Here is an 18,441-nt window from a genome sequence, read left to right as displayed (position 1 = left end):
TGGAGCAGGTTACCAGTTCCTTCTTCCCAATCCCTAGGGTTCTTCCTGAATTGTAGGCGGATTCTTTATCACTGAGCCACCTGGGAAGCCCGATCCCATCCATGCTCTATAACTATGAACCTCCAGACCCCAAGTATGCCTTGAATTATAGGCCCAGTCTGAGACTAAAGGGAAGGAAGGAGACATTGAAGACTCAGAATGACTGGAACCAGACCTGATCCGGTCTAGTCCCACCCCTATCCGCTCCTGCTGGTCTCTGACACCTGCCTGCCAGGATTTCCCTAACTTTGGGCAACCTCCAGGCCAGGAGCCCAATGAGCAGGTATTTTTAGCAGAGTTGCTGGCAGCTGCCTGGAGGGTGCTGAGGGGGAGGCGGTGCTGAGTCCATCCTTTTCCTTCTCTGGGCCCACATTCCCTCTTCAAGGTTCAAGCTTGCACCTCTACCTGCCCCACACTGCCAGAGGGCCTCGCTTCCCCACCCCTTCCCCACAGGCCTCTAAGGGTCCCCTTGGGGGCTTAGGTATCACTAACCCTCATCTCAAAGGGCAGGCTCATCAGGTAGAATCGTCAACTCCCAAGGGCAGGTTTGAGAGTGGGAAGGACCTGGGGTTGAGGTTAGAAGCTTGGATTTAGGGCCCCAAAATAAATGGGTGTCATGGGCAGTGAAGGGTGAAGTCTGTGGACCTGTAACTGGTCTGCTTGCTTGGGCAACAGGCCAGGACTGGGAGAGAGGGAAGGGAGAAATCACTTTTAAAGGGCCAGACCTAAGTCTTTCCTAGTGGGGACTTGGCCCACTGGGCTGATGGGGCTCCTTCCGGCCTTGCCCGCCCCCCAACCCGTGATGGCGCTCTCCACTCCACCTCTGTCCCCCTCCTCCTCGTACCACTCACAGACGCCCTCTCCTTCTTCTTTACCTGCCCTCCACCCACCCCCAATTCTCTCTCTCTCTCTCTCTCTCTCTCTCTCTCTGTCACACACACACACACACACACACACACACTCAGACTGGGCTTTTGTCTTCGGGGTCTGCCCCAGCCCCGCCCTAGAGAGTGAGGCGAGGGCTGGGTGGGTGTGAGGTCCTAGGAGGAGGGTGGGGGATTCCCCTCGGGGGAGGGAGACGGACACGTCAGCCCCCGCACCGCACAGACGGGGGCGAGCGCGGGGGGGGGGGGGGGGGGGGGCGGGGGCGGGCAGAGGCTTAAATAGGCAACTCTGGCGCCTGAGCCCAGAACCGACTGAGAAGGCGGCGGCTGCGACTGGTCGAGTGTTCGCGCCTGGGTCTACGGGTGGACTGTATCCGAGCCTGGTACCTACCTAGTCCTCACCGTGTCTGAGTGGGTGAGTGTCCTGGCAGAGCGGGGTGGGGGTGGTCTCACCGTCTGAGATGGACGAGCCAGGAGAGTGGGTCACTTGTCAGGGCGCAAAGACCTTCCGCGGCAGGTCCTATACCCCGAGCACCTTTCCTGACCCGTGGTCAGGCAGGCGTGTCCCGGGTCCAGCCTCCTACTCCATGTCCACCGCGGCTTACGCGGCTATCCGGATTCCCGTTCCCCAGACGGCGTCCGACGGGATGACTCTGAACGGCGGCGGCAGCGGAGCCAACGGGAACCGCGGCGGGGGCCGGGAACGCGATCGCCGTCGGGGCAGCACACCTTGGGGCCCCGCGCTCCCGCTGCACCGCCGGAGCATGCCGGTGGACGAGCGCGACCTGCAGGCGGCGCTGTCTCCGGGCGCTCTGACAACGGCCGAAGCCGCGACAGGGGCCCAGGGTCCGAGGCTGGACTGGCCCGAGGGCTCCTCCGACTCGCTCAGCTCGGGAGGAAGCGATTCAGACGAGAGCGTTTACAAGGTGCTGCTGCTGGGGGCGCCTGGTGTGGGCAAGAGCGCTCTGGCGCGCATCTTCGGAGGTGTAGAGGACGGGCCTGAAGCTGAAGCCGCAGGTGAGGGACTGGGAGGGACTGTTCGAGGGAGGGGCGAACACAGGATTAGGACTGGGGGCTGCAGGACTGGGGATCAGGGTTAAAAGCAGCAAATACCAACGGAATTCTGAAGGTGCTTTGAGAATCGCGTCTGCCTCCTCCTTTCACAGATGGGGAAACTAAGGGGGAAGGTAACCTAGCCTTTAGTAGGGAAAGAAGTGCTTGCAGTAGAAGACCCAGGTAATATGTTTAATTGTTCTGTAGTGTGAGGACAGGATAGCCCTCCCTGCCAGGACCCGGGAGAACACAACCAGGAGAGTCTAGGAGAGGAGTCCTAGGTAACCAAGGTCCCCAGGGGCTGTCTGTTCTAACTCGGGCCACTGTGATCAAAACTATCCTGGGTCTCAGGGAACAGAAGGGCAGGGAGCCCAGGAATGGCCACCCAGGACATTGTTAGCTTGGGGAAGGGGTAGCTAGGTGGGGGCCTGGCACATCATGCCCTTCACCTGCCCCCCCCCCCCCCCGCATTTCTCAGCCCTGTCATTTCTGTTACTATTTAGCATCTATCGGTGGAGGAGAAGGTTGGGGGGCTTTGGGGAGGAGTTGAAGGGTGTAGCCAGAATAGGACACCTGATGCATTGAGGGGGGGGCGGGTTGTGGCAGCCAACAACTAACCTGACTACTGGTCTCCTGCCCAGGGCACACATATGACCGCTCCATCATGGTGGACGGAGAAGAGGCGTCACTCATGGTCTATGACATTTGGGAGCAGGTAGGATTCAGGCTGAGACCCAGGGCTGGGTGAGAGGGGTGAGCTGGGGGTAGGGACCTGCTGGGAATGACAGCGTTGTAGCTGGGGCGTGAGGACGATTGGGTAAATGTGTCTGTGTCCCCTAGGATGGGGGTCGCTGGCTACCCGGACACTGCCTGGCCATGGGAGATGCATATGTCATTGTGTACTCAGTGACTGACAAGGGAAGCTTCGAGAAGGCCTCAGAGCTGCGGGTCCAGCTTCGGCGGGCGCGGCAGACCGACGACGTGCCCATCATCCTAGTGGGCAACAAGAGCGACCTGGTGCGCTCTCGCGAGGTCTCCTTGGATGGTGAGCAGGGAGCTGGGTTGGAAAGGGAGGGAGATCCTGGCTTCGCTGTGGTCCACTCAGTCTTGACTCAGCTCGAGTCACTGGGGATCATCAGTGGCTAAAAATGTCCAGGAAGAAAACTCAGAGAGATGGGAGAGCTTATGCCCTCCCACAGGTCTCCCGAGTCCTGAGTGCTGGGGAAGGGACCAGATGCACAAGAGGAGATAAAAGCTGCTAGACCATTTCAGAGCCCTCCTTTTTTGTCCTCTTTGTCCCTGGCCTGGCTGATGAGGGGTGAGGAGAGTTCAGGGACTCAGGCCGGGAGGCCAGAGCCTGGATTCCAGGCCCAGTCCAGTTTCTGCATAGTCTTGACCCTGGAAAGAACCCGTCCCCCAACATTGGGCTCAGCATCCTTTGTGACCCCCCAGACCTGAACCCCACAGAAGAACCAGCAGTGACTTGATGATGTCCTCCCCCCATTCCCCGTCATTCATCATGATATAACGGCAAGCCATAAAACACCATGCTGTCCAACAAAGTTGTCATTTTTCTGCATTGACTACTACAGCACTACTGTTTAAATATCAAACTCCAAATTATTTTGATAAATGAGTCTCCTTGTGTGGGCCTCTGTGAGCTCCTTAAGCATGGGCAAGCTTTACAGCTGGGTGACCCAGTGATGCCTGGGCCCCTCCATACACGAGCCGGGGTTCATTGTGTTCCTGGGGAGGATCCAGGACTCCCTTCCCCTTCCCCACGGATAGCTGCCAAGGTGTGGCCAGGGTTGGAGTGGGCTTCTCACCCACTCACCTTTTGCTTACTGATGTGTGCCTGTCCCCCACCCTCCACCCCTGCCACACATACCAGAGGGCCGGGCCTGCGCCGTTGTCTTTGACTGCAAGTTCATCGAGACGTCGGCTGCGCTGCATCACAACGTCCAGGCGCTGTTCGAGGGTGTTGTGCGTCAGATACGCCTGCGCAGGGACAGCAAAGAGGCCAATGCGCGTCGTCAAGCGGGTACCCGGCGGCGAGAGAGCCTGGGCAAGAAGGCGAAGCGCTTCCTGGGCCGCATCGTCGCTCGAAACAGCCGCAAGATGGCCATGCGTGCCAAGTCCAAGTCCTGCCATGACCTGTCTGTGCTCTAGACCCTGGGGCACTTGCTGTATTGTGCAGACAGATGGGCTGATTGGTGGGCTGGCCCAGCCAACCGCCCAAGGTGCCTCAGAGCTGGCTCAGACTCTGGGTGTCCCCCACCTCACGGTCATGGACAGACAGACAGACAGTGCTGCCCAGGGAGGCGGCTCCCAGTGGCTGTTGGGCCCATCTCTGCTGGGCCCACTGAGATGCCTGTGCTGGCCCGTGTGCATCCCAAGCAGCAGGCTGACCCCAGCCAGCCCTTGGGGACAGGCCTGTGAGTGGGGAGAGGACTCTGCCTTTCCCTACACCCTGGTGTGCATGCCCTGGAGGGAGGCTGTTCAGTGCAGTGGCTATTTGTTTACATGCAGATTTTTGTAATAAAGACTATTTCCCAATAGGCCAGGGCTGGTGACTCTGTGTTTCCTTTGATTCTGGGGGCTGTAGGAACAGGAAAGTTTCCTTAAGTTCAGGAAGGGGGCTCACTGCCCCACCGCAGTTTGTGGCCTTAACTATTCTAATGTTAAGAAGGGGCAGGTGTGGATTGTGGTCTGGTTGCAGGGGTAACAGGGTGGGGGGTGGGGGTCCAAGCAGCAGGAAGAGACATGAATCTCACCCAACCTATTATTTAGATTCTTCTGTACTGGGGCCTGGCATTGCCCAGCTGATCAAGGGTTCAATCACTGCAAATCCATACCAGTATCCTTGCCTGGAGAATCCCATGGACAGAGGAGCCTGGCGGGCTACAGTCCGCCAGGGGAAGGGGAGCCTTCTGGGCACAAGTGCCTGCTTGGATTTACCATCATGGTTTCAGGAGTGAGCATTCCCATTCAAAGGGTTGCAAAGATTCGGACATTACTGAGTGACTAACACATACTGTATGTAAAGGAAATTGAGGCTGCCCAAGAGACACGTTCTGTCCCCGGGTGTCATGGCCAAACAAGATTGCTGGGTCGGGTCTGGCTCCTGGGTGGTTGTCTCTGCCCTGATCCCTCCTGAGAGGCTGGAAAGCTGCTAAGGTGGTGTGACTGAGGAAGACTTCCGAGACTCCCTGGCTGGAGAAGGAGGCAGCTGGTTTGTTAAGGCTGGGGTGAGGAAGGCACAGGACCTCCCCAGTGGCTCAGTGGTAATGAATCTGCCTGCAATGCAGGAGCTACAGGAGATGCCAGTTTGATCCCTGGGTGGGGAAGATCCCCTGGAGGAGAGCATGGCAACCCACTCCAGTATTCTTGCCTGGAGAATCCCGTGAACAGAGGAGCCTGACGGGCTACAGTTTACAGGGTTACAAAGGTCGAACACGACTGAAGCGACAGCACACGTGCATGCACAAGAAAGGCATGCTCGGGGGACTTGACTCAGTGTGGCTTCCCACCTCCTGGCAGAGGCTGGGTTGCTAGGCAGGAAGTGGTGGGGGGACAGGGAGGGCCATTCTCCCCACAGAGTGGCCACACCAGAGGACTCCATGTTCGGCATTGCCTAATGTAGGAGCAGGTCCCTGGGGCCCTCCTTGCCTGGAATGAGAGGCCTTGCATTCTCGTGTAAACGTGTGCATCTTTGCTGATAGGTGGAGGTGTGTATCTCCCCACCGCCCGCACCTTGGAAGGGGAGCCTTCTGGGCACAAGTGCCTGCTTGGATTTACCATCATGGTTTCAGGAGTGAGCATTCCCATTCAACAATGGCAGATGGGGGACAAAGCACTTACCTGGGGCCCCACGGGCAGAAGTGGCTGAGTGGGGACTGGGAGCCCAGAGGCAGGCAGGGGCAAGGCTGGGGATGGTTTCTGAGAAGGTTCCAGGCCGGGATCCAGATATTTCTATATTAGTCAATTTTTTCAGGGCTCCTGGGAGCCCTCAGAACTTGGTGAGAACTCTGACTGCGGTTGTTCAATAGCAGGTGGAGGTTTGAAAGCCGTTCCTCAGGCGTGTGATCCCCGTGACTAACCCACATGCCCCCCAGGGCAGCTCAAAGCTGCAGTCCCGCTCCCAGTCTCAGCGTACTTCACCAAGGCAAAGGCGGGCATGGTTTCCTCAGAGCAGGTGAAAGTGCTGAGGCCTGAAGAAGATTCCAGACCTTCCGAGCTCTGTCACTTATTGGCTGTGTGACCCTGGGCAAGTCAGTCAACTTCTCTGTGCTCCAGTATGTGACATGGGCACGATGCCCTTTTCAGAATGGAATGGGTGGAATAATGACAATATCTGCTTAGAGTAGTGCCAGGCACATAGCTGGAGACCCCTCTCATGTGACGTGAGACCCTTTCAACATTCCCACGCTGCACTGCTCCAGGCTGGGGTGCCCAAGTGACCTGGAGGCAGGAACTCAGCTTGTGATGGACAAAGTTGGGGTCAGCTGAGGGGTCCTGATCCAGCCTTCTAGCCTGAGAGAAATTAACCAGATATGCAATGGGAAGGACTCCAGGGAAACCACAGGAAAGATTGGAGACCAAGATCCTTGACCTTTCCCATCCTCTTCCCACCACTCCACACACTCAGGCCCTAGGAGCTTCTCCCGACTCTTCTAGGCTACACCAGTGGGGGAAGGGCCTCCCGTCAGCCCTGCAACTCCCTCAAGGTCACCTGAACTGGCTCAAACTCCTCTCTCCTCTCAAAGGCACGAGACAGTCCATTGTCCCAGCCCTGTCTGTGTCCAGGGGCTAGTGTGAGCACCTAGGGAGCCTCAGGGGTTCTCATGGGCTGCTATCCTCCTACCCCTGCCCACTGGTCACACTGGTGGGTGGTCTGGAGCTCCGAATATCTGGTTCAGGTCATGCACCACTCCCCTATCCTGCACATGGCACCTCCAGCTCCTTATCTTAGTTCCACAAGTCAGTTGGGAGCTGCCAGGGCCAGGCAAGGACCAGGTCATTAATTACTGGGTCCCTGAGTCTTGCCCCGGAGGCCCTCTGAGTCTGATGGAACAAGCTGGTGCCCTCCTCGTGTTGATAGAGATAGCACTATCTCTATGGCATGGGGGCATGGGTAGGAATGAAGTATCACCATGGGAGAGCCCCGAACAAACCTGGGAGCCCAGGGGAGCTTTCCTGGGAGCAAGGACTATTTGAGCTGAGTGCTGAAGCCTGAGCAGGTGATCAGAAGACAGATGAAGGAGTGAGAAGGGCATTCCAGGAAAAAGGAACAGCGTGGACCAAGGTGGAGCTGCAGACACTGGTGCATAAGGGGGAGAAGTGGGAGCAAGTCTGGAGCCACTGGAAAAAGGGTCATGTCCAAATCCAGGGGGCCGAGAAGTATCCACTGAGCTGTGTAGGGGTGGGACAAGCGCCAGGTCGAAGATCTCCCCACCTCCTGGGGTTGGCGGTCATGGATGCCGAGCAGCCTCCAACTTTTCAAAGTCAATGAGTAACTTGAGGGGCTGGGCAGGGTCAGGCCTGCTGCTGTGGGCCCAGGGGTGTTTTCCACTCCTGAGCAAGTGTGGCTGGCCCGCCTACCTGCTCAAGTGTCCGCCCTGCCCTGTTCTACCCAGTTCGGCCTGGCCAGCACTCCTGTAGAAAGACTCCTCTCACCTGGCAGCTGGACCAAGGGAAGCCAGCCTCGGGCATCGGCGGGTGAGGGCCTGGGACCTGGGACCTGGGTCGGTGTCAGGGCTGAGGAGGGGGTTGGTGGCAGGGGAAGGAGAAACACGCCCTGTTGTCCAGGGAAGACTTCCCGGGGGGATTGGTGTGGCTGTCCACGCTCTGCGTGCCCAGCGTGGTGCTGAGAGCTGGAAAACACTGAGGTGAGGGCAGGGGTCCTGTCCTGTGAGGGCTCCATGTCTGCAGGATAACAGTGGGAGCTAGAACAGTCTTGGAGACCCTGAGCCCCGAGTCCTCTGTTTCAGGAAGAATTCTCCCGTGGTCAAATCCTCTGTGACCTTGGTCAGCTCTTGCCCTTCAGGCCTTGCCTACGATGTGAGGCGACCACAGGAGGTGGCCCTCAGTGTCATCAGGGTCTTTCTAGCTTCAAACTTTGGTGATTCAGGGAGACTGCTGGGAAATGAGTACTTTGGGATCCACGAGCTGGGGAGGCTATGGTGGGAAGGAGACAGAAGTCTGGAGGTGAAGCTCCCTGTGGAGATCCTTGTGGGCACAAGAACTAAGAGATGCAGTGCAGCTGGGCCTGGGGCTCTTGGTGGGCTCTTCTGGCCAAGGAGCCAGACACTGCGCTGCAGGCGATGGGGAGCCACAGGCCCCTCAAAGCAGAGGAAGAGGAGGCCAGTCTGTTGTGAAGCCCGGCTATGTGTATGCAGTAGGCTCAGGCCGGGGAGGGAGGGGGTGGGAGGGGAGCGGGCAGCGTCCAAGTGGTGGGGGGCAGGGCTGCTCTGAGAACTGCTGGGGCAGCACAAGACAGGGCACAGGAGGAGGCCTGCCTGCCTGACCCCTAGTCCAGCTGAAGGAGGAGGGGCCGTTGTGCCCCGTGGGGCCTGGGGAAGCTGCGGCCTGGGACTCAGTGGGAAAAGGTGAGGAACAGTTTCTAGAGGGAGGGTTATGGGAGGGACCCTCTGCCCACCAACTGGGGCTGGATCCTTACAGGCCCATCCTGACCATGGTCGCTGCCTGGCTCTGGCTACTTTGCTTCTTGGTCCCCCAGGTGAGTCAGGCCCTCTCCTCGCCCTCAGATCCTGGCCTTGGGGATTGCACCTTCACCCCCTACTCCATCTGGACCAGTTGCACTGACTATGGATGGTAGTGTCTGGGGGATGTGGCTTTAGGCCTGTCATGGGGTTAGGAGTTCAAAGGCCAGGGGGCGGAGGGATAAAGTATGACCAGGCCCAGGGAAGGGGTAGAAATTCCCCTTCTCTGTCGGGTCGTAGCACCCATGGGAGGAAGGTACAGCTTGGTGACGTGTTGAGAATCCCTCCACAGGCTCTCCCTAGAGCCCAGCCTGCAGAGCTGTATGTCGAAGTCCCGGAAAACTATGGTGGAAATTTCCCTTTGTACTTGACGAAGGTGAGTCTGAGAGCTGACTGGGTAGGCTGCCCTCCCCAGGTCCTGCTTCCCCTACCTCCAGCCTCCCTTTCTCTTCATTGCTCTGGCTTTCTAGAGAATATATGGTATAGTGTGAATGGCTAGTAAGATCTTCATCTCAGAAGAAAGTAGAGCTTTAAATGGAAGGAGGGGAACTTCTTTGGCAGTCCAGTAGTTAGGACTCTGTGCTGTCACTGCCGGGGCCCCAGGTTCAATCCCTGATCAAGGAGCTAAAAATCCCAGAGGCTGCATGGCATGGCTCCCAAATTTTAAAACATAAAGATTAATTAGTTAATTAAAAGATGAAGTGATGGAGGAGGGGTTTCAAGTTTCAGAAAGTAAGGCAGAGAGTATAACGGAGCACCCAACACAGGGGGGAAGAGCTTTGGCTTTGAATGTCCATCCTGTTCCTTACTGGCTTTGTGACATTGGGCAAGCGCAAGCCCTCTCTGAGCCTCAGTTTCCCCATATTAAAAAACAGGGCTATTGGGTGGAAGGGGCATCCCCCAGACTCGCTCCTGGCTCCCTTCACCTCTGTTCTTCCTCCACCAGCTGCCATTGCCCCGTGAGGAGACTGAGGGCCAGGTTGTGCTGTCAGGAGATGCAGGAGTGGTAGGGGAGGGCCCCTTTGCTGTGGACCCAGAAGCTGGCTTCCTGCTGGTGACCAGGGCCCTGGACCGGGAGGAACAGGCAGAGTACCAGCTACAGGTACGGCTGGGCCGGGGGAGGGGGAAGTCTCCTGGGGAGGGTGGGGCTCTGACAACTCCTTCTTGTCAGGTCACCCTGGAGACCGAGGACAGACATGTCCTGTGGGGCCCGCAACCTGTGCGTGTGCGTGTGAAGGATGAGAATGACCAGGTGCCCCACTTCTCCCAGGCCACCTACAAAGTTCAGCTGAGCCGGGGTACTAGGCTGGGTGAGTGCCCAAAGCAGTGAGCTCACAGCAAGGTCAGGTGGGCACCGATGGGAGAACACAGGAAACAGATGGCCAGAGAGATGGCATAGGGACAGGGCAACAGGATCCAAACTGCTCCCCTCCCATTTCTGTCTCATCTGCACTCCCCACCCAACTGAGGGTCCACAGGTGAGTTCCATCTACTCTAGGCCTCAGTTTACTCATCTGTGCAGTGGGGTGAAGAGTCATGGCACACCTTCAGAGTCCTGATATGATGATGGGTATGGAAGGAAGAACCAGGGAGAGATAGGCGAAGCGTGGGAGGCTCTCCCCATGCCTTCACCCCTAATGGTAAACTCTCTCCATACTCCCAGGTGTCCCCTTCTTCTTCCTGGAGGCTTCTGATGGGGATGAGCCAGGCACAGCCAACTCGGATCTTCGGTTCCACATCCTGAACCAGGCCCCAGCCCAGCCTGCTTCAGATATGTTCCAGCTGGAACCTCGGCTGGGTGCTCTGGCTCTGAGCCCTGAGGGTGAGCCTGAGCTCAGTGTGAAAAGGGAGGAACGGGAAGAGCTGGGTTTCATCTGAGCTGTAGGATGGGTTTGCAGCTCAAGAGATAAAAGAGGAGGAAAGAGTATTGCAGCTGGGGTGGGTAGCAAGGCAAAATCATGTGTGGAGCCAGGACCATGCATGGAGAGTTCAGAAACGGTGTGCCTGGAAGCAGGTGGCTCAGTGGTAAAGAATCCACCTGCAGTGCAGGAGGACCAGGTTTGATCCCTGGGTTGGGAAGATCCCCTGGAGAAGGGAATTGCAACCCACTCCAATATTCTTGCCTGGAGAATCCCACAGACAGTGGAGTCTGGTGGGCTACAGTTCATGGGGTCACAAAGAGTTGGACACAACTGAGCAACTAAGCATGCACATGACTGGAAGTGCCTACATTTACAAACCTGGGCCTAAGAGGCAAGGGTAGGAGAGACCTGAGGGGTTGTGGCCTAGAACACTGCTGAGAGACCTTGAGTCGGATGGCAAGAGAGACTCGGACCTAGAAGTTCAGACCAAAGAAACAAATTGGGAAGAGAAAAATAAGTCAGTCATACAGCTTTCTCATTCACCCATCTACCACCCAACCACATACATAGTCCATCTACCCAGCCATCCATCCACAGGTCCAAATCCCCATCTAGCTAGCCTCCATCCATCCATCTAGTCAACTGTCCATTTATCCAACCAGTCATTCACTCATCTACATATCCACCCATGTATCCCCTCATCCTGGCCATCCACGAATCCACCTTTCATTGTGCGGACAGAGGTGCAAGTGATTCTGCAGACTGTCAAGTCCAGGCTGGGTGCTCACAATGGTGCTACAGGTCCCTCTCATCTCTTGGCCAAGAGAGTATCCTGAACACCTGCCATGTACTTGGCTTTGTTTGGTTCCTTGCTGAGAAGGATGCCCTGGCCCCCTGACCAGCTGACTGCCTTCCCCTTCTAGGGAGCGCCAGCCTAGACAAGGCTCTGGAGGGGTACTACCAGCTGTTGGTACAGGTCAAGGACATGGGTGACCAGGCTTCGGGCCACCAGGCCACAGCCACCATAGATGTCTCTATAGTGGAGAACACCTGGGTGCCCCTAGATCCTGTCCATCTGGCAGAGAATCTCCAAGTCCCATACCCACACCACATTGCCCAGGTGAGTAAATAGCTGTTACAGCTGAAATAACTCCGTGGATGGTGCAGCTGGGCCTGAGTCTTGTGGAGATTTGGGGTTTGGATCTGGGGCCCAACTTGACCTTGACTCCTGCTCCGCCTTTAACTACGCTCCCCTCTCCTCTGTCCCCATCAGCTTCCATGATGCAATGAGTGTTTAAAGGACCAGGCCCTGAGCTCTGTGCTCTGACCTCACCCCAGGCTTCCTCACAGAACAGCTGCTACCTCCTTGCTGCCATGGGGATTGTCACCTAGGCCAGGAATGTCTCAGGCCTCCTCGAGGAATGCCCTGGGGTCAGGCTCAGTCCCAGAGGGCAGAGAATAAAACAATCTGGTCATTCAGATACTTTGGGCCGGATCCAGGCTTGAACCAGGGCAAGGCCACCACAGAGTTGCCACAACAACCGCTCTGAACAAAAGGACCCTACCTGGACTCCCGAGAGGACAGTCGCTTGCCTGGAGTCACATGGCAGTTGGGGCGCAGGCTCCCTAAACCGTGAACAGTTGGAACATAAGGGATAACATGGGCTATTCCTGCCCCTCATCCTGTGTCCCCCTCCCAGGTCCACTGGAATGGGGGGAATGTACATTATCACCTGGAGAGCCAGCCCCAGGGACCCTTTGATGTGGACACAGAGGGGAAACTCTACGTGACCCAGGAGCTGGACCGAGAAGCCCAGGCTGAGGTGAGATGAAAGGGGAGCCAGGACAGGCCGAGGGGTGTTTGGTCCCTGGTCAGGGGGCTTCTGGGGGTGTCACATCCTCCACAAGCACTGAGGCAGAAGAACTGGAGCTGTCCGCCAGAAGAGAAGACCCTGGTCTTCACCTGAAGCCCTCCCACTGCCCACTACAGTACCTGCTCCAGGTGCGGGCTCAGAACACCCACAGCGAGGACTACGCGGAACCACTGGAGCTGCAGGTGGTGGTGACGGATGAGAATGACAATGCACCCGTCTGCCCTCCACGAGGCCCCTCGGTCAGCATCCCGGAGCTCAGCCCCCCAGGTGGGCTATGGGCCCTGTTAGGGGGTTGGGTAGTGGTAAAGCCCCTGTGAACTACGCCACGTGACTCTCCTGTGCTGTGGGGCCAGCCAGCCCCAGGCCCCTATATCAACGTCCGACCCAACACACACACATACACAAAGAAGAGTAGGGGGGTAAGGCCTCCGGGCTTGGCTGTGGTCCCACCCAGGTGAGTGTCATCTTTGCAGGCACCAAGGTGGCTAAGGTTTCAGCAGAGGACGCTGATGCCCCCAGTTCCCCCAATTCCCATGTTGTGTATCAGCTACTGAGCCCTGAGCCTGAGGAGCCAGCAGAACTGAGAGCCTTCGAGCTGGACTCCTCCTCGGGGAGCGTGACCCTGGGGGCTGCCCAGCTCCAAGCTGGCCAGAACATCCTGCTTCAGGTGCTGGCCATGGACCTAGGAGGAACAGATGGTGGTAAGTGCCCCAATGGTGACAGGGGTTCCCTGACCCCTCGGCTCCTACCCTGGCCTCCCCAACATGCCCTCCTCTGTCTCAGGCCTTAGCAGCACCTGTGAAATACCAGTCACCATTACAGACATCAATGACCATGCCCCTGAGTTCACCGCTTCCCAGGTAAGCGGGCACAGGGAAGGACCCCTTCAGAAGGCAGTAATGGTGGGCTCACAGCCTCTCGCCATCTCTCCAGATTGAGCCCGTAAGTCTCCCTGAGGATGCAGAGCCTGGGACTCTGGTGACCACACTCACGGCCACTGATGCTGACCTCGAGCCTGCCTTCCGCCTCATGGACTTTGCCATCGAGGCAGGGGATGAGGAGGGGACCTTCAGCCTGGACTGGGAGCCAGACTCCGGTCATGTCCAGCTGCGACTCCTCAAAGTAAGGGGCTAGGGTTGGAGAAGGGGTGCACACATACACACATGCATTCATGCATGAGGGCGCCATGCCTTGGCCCACACAGTAACCCAGGTCCCTCTGGTTCCAGAACCTCAGCTATGAGGCAGTTCCGAGCCACAAGTTGGTGGTGGTGGTGCGGAACGTGGAAGAGCTGGTGGGGCCAGGCCCAGGCCCAGGAGCCACAGCCACTGTGACTGTGCTGGTGGAAAGGGTGGTGCCGCCTCCTCAGCTGGACCAGGAGAGCTATGAGGCCAGCGTGCCCATCAGCACCCCTGCCGGCTCCCTCCTGCTGACCGTCCAGCCCTCAGACCCCCTGAGCAGTCCCCTCAGGTAAGCCAGGAGCCCACCCCCCTACCTAGACTGGACCTCCTCTGTTCCTTGGGGATGACCCCCAGACCTCAGAGGGAACTCACATTATTTATAACCTGGAAAGTTCCTCAAATCATTGGCTAATATGCAGGTTGTGACTCTTGGGGGCACCAGGGTAGCAGGGAGAAGGGGTGCTGGGACCCCTTGAGAGCTCAGATGATGCCTCCTCATTCCATCCTGTATACCCGGCCCTCTTCCTGCCACCCACCCAGACTGCAGCACTGGGTGCTGTTCCCAGGCCTCTAGCTCCATTCTTGGCCCTTTGTGGGCTGACCTGGGAACAGTGGAATTAAGTCTAGAGCCCCACAGGCTCTAGTGTGGTCCCTCTCTCAGCCTCAGTGTCAGTGGTTTAAGCCCCGCCCCATCCCAACAAGTCCCTTAAGCGGGAGACAGATCATGGATGCTGCTGCTGCCTTCAAGTCACAGAGGGAATGTGGGACTCAGGCAGGTCACATGGCCCTGGAGGTCTCTAGGCAAGACCCCATATGCGGTCACTGCCTCCCTGCCCATTTTCTTTGGACCTCAGGTTCTCCCTGGTCAATGACTCCGAGGGCTGGCTCTGCATCAAGGAGATCTCAGGGGAGGTGCACACAGCCCGGCCCCTGCAGGGCGCCCAGCCTGGGGACATGTACACAGTGCTCATAGAGGCCCAGGATGCAGGTATGGCCAGCCTATGGTAGGGACCCCTGCGAGGGTGAGAGAGCCTCAGACAGACAGATGGGCAGGACCAAGCCTCCTCCCCAGGCCCCTTGCTGGCATCCACTCTGCCCCCAGGCAGGAGGGAGGGACAAGGAGCTGGGTACAGTCCTTCTCTGAGAATGCCTGGCCTCTGCCCCGCCACCACCATCCTCGCCAGACACTTGTAATCCCCCAGCATCAGCCCTGGGGCGGTTGGGGGGGGGGTGCCTCTTAGGGTGTCAGCTTTAGACACAAACTGGGAGTAAAGGGTTTGGTGCTGGGCGGGAGGTGAGGGAGCAGATAAGGGCCAGGGGCTCTCCGCAGGAGGTGTGCCAGGAGGTGAGCTTGGATGAGGTCAGGTGGGGAGAACTCCAAACACCATGTTGACGGGATGAAGAGCTGGCCTGGGGTGGGATGTCAGGTTTCAGCTCTGAGCTGGGCTGTCCTGTGATGCAAGACAGACCAGCAGGGGTGAGCTCATGTACAGGCAGGGCATTTCTGCATTGTTGGGCCCTGGCTCCAGGGGCCAGGGGTGGGGGTGGAGGGTGAGGCAAGCTTTCCATCCAAAAAGGCACAGAAAGGCCTGGCAGGTGTTTGCATGGTGAAGGGGTGAAGGGCATTGTGAGGAAGAGACTAGCGTGGAGATGCTGGGATGGAGAGGTGGAGGGGGAGGGGAAGGAGGGGCACAAAAGGGGCTCAGCGGGGTGAGAAGATGGACTGTGGGGAAGGGGACCAGCCCAGGGACCCTGAATTCACCCCACCGCCCCACAAGGGGCCGAGCCACCCCAGTACTGCCTCCTCTGCAGATGAACCAACGCTGAGCACCTCTGCGACCCTTGTGATCCACTTCCTGAAGGCCCTTCCTGCCCCAACCCCGACGCTGGCTCCCGTGCCCTCCAGACACCTATGCACACCCCGCCAGGACCATGGCGTGGTTGTCAGTGGCCCCAGGGAGGACTCTGATCTGGCTGGTGGACATGGTCCCTTCAGCTTTGCGCTTGGTCCCAACCCCACGGTGCAGCGGGACTGGCGTCTCCGGGCTCTCAACGGTGCGTGCGGCGGAGAGCCGGGAGGCGGTGGCCACGGCGGGGCGGGGCCAAGGCGGGGCGGGGCTTTCGGAAGCGAGACACCTCTCCCGGTGAGGGTGGGGCCGGGCCTGGGGGGAGCAGCCTGGTGACTCGGATCGCTGCTTATGGTCCCAACAGGGTCCCATGCCTACCTCACCTTGGGCCTGCATTGGGTGGAGCCTCGCGAACACGTAGTCCCCATAGCTGTCAGCCACAATAACCAGATATGGCATATCCAGGTCCGAGGTGAGGCCGGGCTGGGGTGCGGCCAAGGTCAGGGGCATGCAGTTTCTGAGGGAGCCACTGGGACCAAGGGGGAGGGACTGGGCAACGTGTCTGCAGGCTCATGTGGACCGCATATACCTGTGCGCACCTGCACATGTGTGGCTGGGCACGCGGAGCCCAGTGCACGCAGGCACATGCACAAAGGAGCTTGCATCCCACCCCCACACCCATGAACACGTACACAGGCACAGAAGCACACATACAAGCTAGCTGGGCTGGGCTAAAGGCGCTGAGAAGCTGGGAGCCCTCCCCCACTGCCCTGACCCTCCTCTGCCTGTCCTCAGTGATCGTGTGTCGTTGCAACGTGGAGGGGCAGTGCATGCGCAAGGTGGGCCGCATGAAGGGCATGCCCACGAAGCTGTCGGCGGTGGGCATTCTCGTGGGCACCCTGATAGCAATAGGTAACGGAGGCTGGGCTCCTGCGTGGGGGAGGGCAATGGTAGTCAGAGCCACAGCCTCCAGATAAACAGTTCCCCTGTTCCCATGGTGCCCCCCAGGGCTGAGAAGAAACCTCCCCAACTCTCGTAATCATTATGCTCTTGCCTCCCCATACCATGCTGCTGCTGCTGCTAAGTTGCTTCAGTCGAGTCTGACTCTGTGCACCCCATTCTCACTGATAACAGCATTTACTGTTACACTGTTACACCTTAACTGTGTATCAGCCAAGCAGAGATTTATTGAGTTGAATCCTCCCACAACCTTGTGATGCTGGCATTTCCCCGCTTTTCCAGGTGAGGTCACTGATGCTCAGAGAGGTTAAGTAACTTGGAGTTTACACAGCCAGCGTGTGGCAGAGCTCACTCTTTCCAGCCTGATTCCTTCAGTTCAAGCCTCTCTTTCCATCCCCTTTGTTTCTTTAGCGCCCTAAATATATTTTTTTCCTGGCTGGTTTTCTTTACTGGTGCTAGGGCATTGCTACAATGTGCCTTCCTCTCAGAGGTCCATGGGGACAACTCACTGGCTCCCAAACGACCCCTTCTCTGTTCCCCAGAGAAGGGGACCTTGGAGGCTGGGGCGTTCTAGGGCAGCCTCAAGGGGATGGGTGCCTGGTGAGGGCTGGATGAGCCAGTCATGCTCCTTCAGGCACCAGGACCACAGAGTCATATCCAGTTCACCTTCAGAGATGCTATTTAAGAAACTGCTTCCTCATTAAATCAATTCCAATAGCAAGGAGTCCCCAGGGATAGACAGGTCCTACTGCCCTTTCTGAGGGGTGATCTATCCCTCTCTGGCTCCTCAGGCATCTTCCTCATCCTCATCTTTACCCACTTGACCCTGGCGAGGAAGAAGGACCTGGATCAGCCAGTAGACAATGTGCCCCTGAAGGTGGCAGTTTAAATGGTCCAGGCAGCCCCTGCTGGGAACTTGGCATCTGGCTGCATCAGAATCCACTGGGAGATGGCCCAGCACTCCAGATCCATGAGGCTGAGACAAGGCAAGAAGCCCCTTCACTTGCCTTAGGAGGGAGGAAACATCACCGGACATGTCTGTGGGGCCTGCACACTGACTCAAGTGCCCGTGGAACCACTTCAGATGGCTCATGTCTGTCCAATAATAAAGCCTCAGAGAACCGGCCTTGGGTTCTCAGGGACCATGTGTCTATGTCCAAGCGTCCATTTGCATGTGCATCATTCAAGTCCACCTGCCCCTTCATCCCTTCCCCATCTCCTGCTGCACAGAAAGGGTCTCAAGGCTTGAGGAACGAGCCTGGGGTCCCCTGTGGGGAAAGACATGAGATCTTGAGGCTGGAGACAAATGGGTCATTTCTCTGGGCATTCGGAGACCACTGGCTGCAGACTCTGGATGGGTTAACTGTCCAGGCAATGGTTGAGGAGGGTGTCCTTGAGAGTGACATGGACTCACAGGTGCTCTTGGAAGGCAACCTGTGAGTCCATGTCCTGTACACATGTATGAGGACACTCACGTCCCTATATGTGAATCACCTGCATGCAGGGGTGGGCAGAGGTCCCCAAGTTTCAGCAGGGGTCTGGGTAGGAATGGTGAGGGCCCCATGCTGCTGGAAAGGAGAGGTGAGGCTGGGGATGGGTCTCTCTGCCCTTGGCCCCAAGGCACCTTTGAGTTTTACACTCAGGCTGATGAGGAGTCTGCAAAAAATCAGAGAATTACTCAGATGGACACCACTGGGGTGAAATAGGAACCCTCGTGGCTCACCTTGCCCCTGCCCCAGGTGAGAACCCTTTCCCCTGGCCTGAGATTAAGCCACAGCCTGGTGCTAAGCCCTGACCCCATCTCCAGGCTGACCTCTCATCCCTGACCCTTTGACTGACCCCAGACACATACTGATCCCCCATGCCTTCATCCCAATGGTCTCTGGGATGGGACTTGTTGTCCCAGGCACCCTGAGCTGATGATGGTAAATCATGGGGAAAGGAGAAAAACAATCTCAGTGGGGCCCAGGCCCTATTTTTAGGAGATAATCTCCTCACTCCTGGCAGATTCTGTGGGAT

The 18,441-nt window shown here is 57.7% G+C and overlaps 2 protein-coding genes across 4 annotated transcripts; both read left to right on the top strand.

Moving 5' to 3' along the window:
- Nucleotides 1-1,227: 1,227 nt before the first annotated feature.
- On the top strand, nucleotides 1,228-4,537 carry RRAD (RRAD, Ras related glycolysis inhibitor and calcium channel regulator). Its single transcript, XM_004015580.4, has 5 exons — nucleotides 1,228-1,338; nucleotides 1,556-1,940; nucleotides 2,618-2,691; nucleotides 2,817-3,021; nucleotides 3,868-4,537. Exons 2-5 carry the CDS (start codon nucleotides 1,571-1,573, stop codon nucleotides 4,143-4,145), a joined length of 927 nt encoding a protein of 308 aa, XP_004015629.4. The 5' UTR covers nucleotides 1,228-1,338; nucleotides 1,556-1,570; the 3' UTR covers nucleotides 4,146-4,537.
- Nucleotides 4,538-7,583: 3,046 nt separating this feature from the next.
- CDH16 (cadherin 16) lies at nucleotides 7,584-17,575 on the top strand. Of its 3 annotated transcripts, XM_027978031.3 has the most exons (18): nucleotides 7,584-7,694; nucleotides 8,658-8,715; nucleotides 8,991-9,074; nucleotides 9,645-9,800; nucleotides 9,870-10,008; nucleotides 10,362-10,520; nucleotides 11,484-11,680; nucleotides 12,261-12,383; nucleotides 12,551-12,701; nucleotides 12,908-13,135; nucleotides 13,218-13,294; nucleotides 13,368-13,556; nucleotides 13,663-13,904; nucleotides 14,470-14,603; nucleotides 15,428-15,670; nucleotides 15,827-15,934; nucleotides 16,258-16,374; nucleotides 17,214-17,575. In XM_027978031.3, the coding sequence occupies exons 2-18, from the start codon at nucleotides 8,671-8,673 to the stop codon at nucleotides 17,309-17,311; spliced, it is 2,490 nt and encodes an 829-aa protein (XP_027833832.1). In that variant the 5' UTR covers nucleotides 7,584-7,694; nucleotides 8,658-8,670; the 3' UTR covers nucleotides 17,312-17,575. The 3 variants fall into 3 exon arrangements, with proteins under 3 accessions (XP_027833832.1, XP_042087692.1, XP_042087693.1); XM_042231758.2 differs by lacking the exon at nucleotides 15,827-15,934; XM_042231759.2 differs by lacking the exon at nucleotides 16,258-16,374.
- Nucleotides 17,576-18,441: the final 866 nt, after the last annotated feature.

This window comes from Ovis aries, chromosome 14 (assembly GCF_016772045.2).
Source record: "Ovis aries strain OAR_USU_Benz2616 breed Rambouillet chromosome 14, ARS-UI_Ramb_v3.0, whole genome shotgun sequence".
NCBI lineage: Eukaryota > Metazoa > Chordata > Mammalia > Artiodactyla > Bovidae > Ovis > Ovis aries.
The sequence above is the reverse complement of the archived record's forward strand: the minus strand, read 5'-3'. Positions and strand labels throughout refer to the sequence as shown.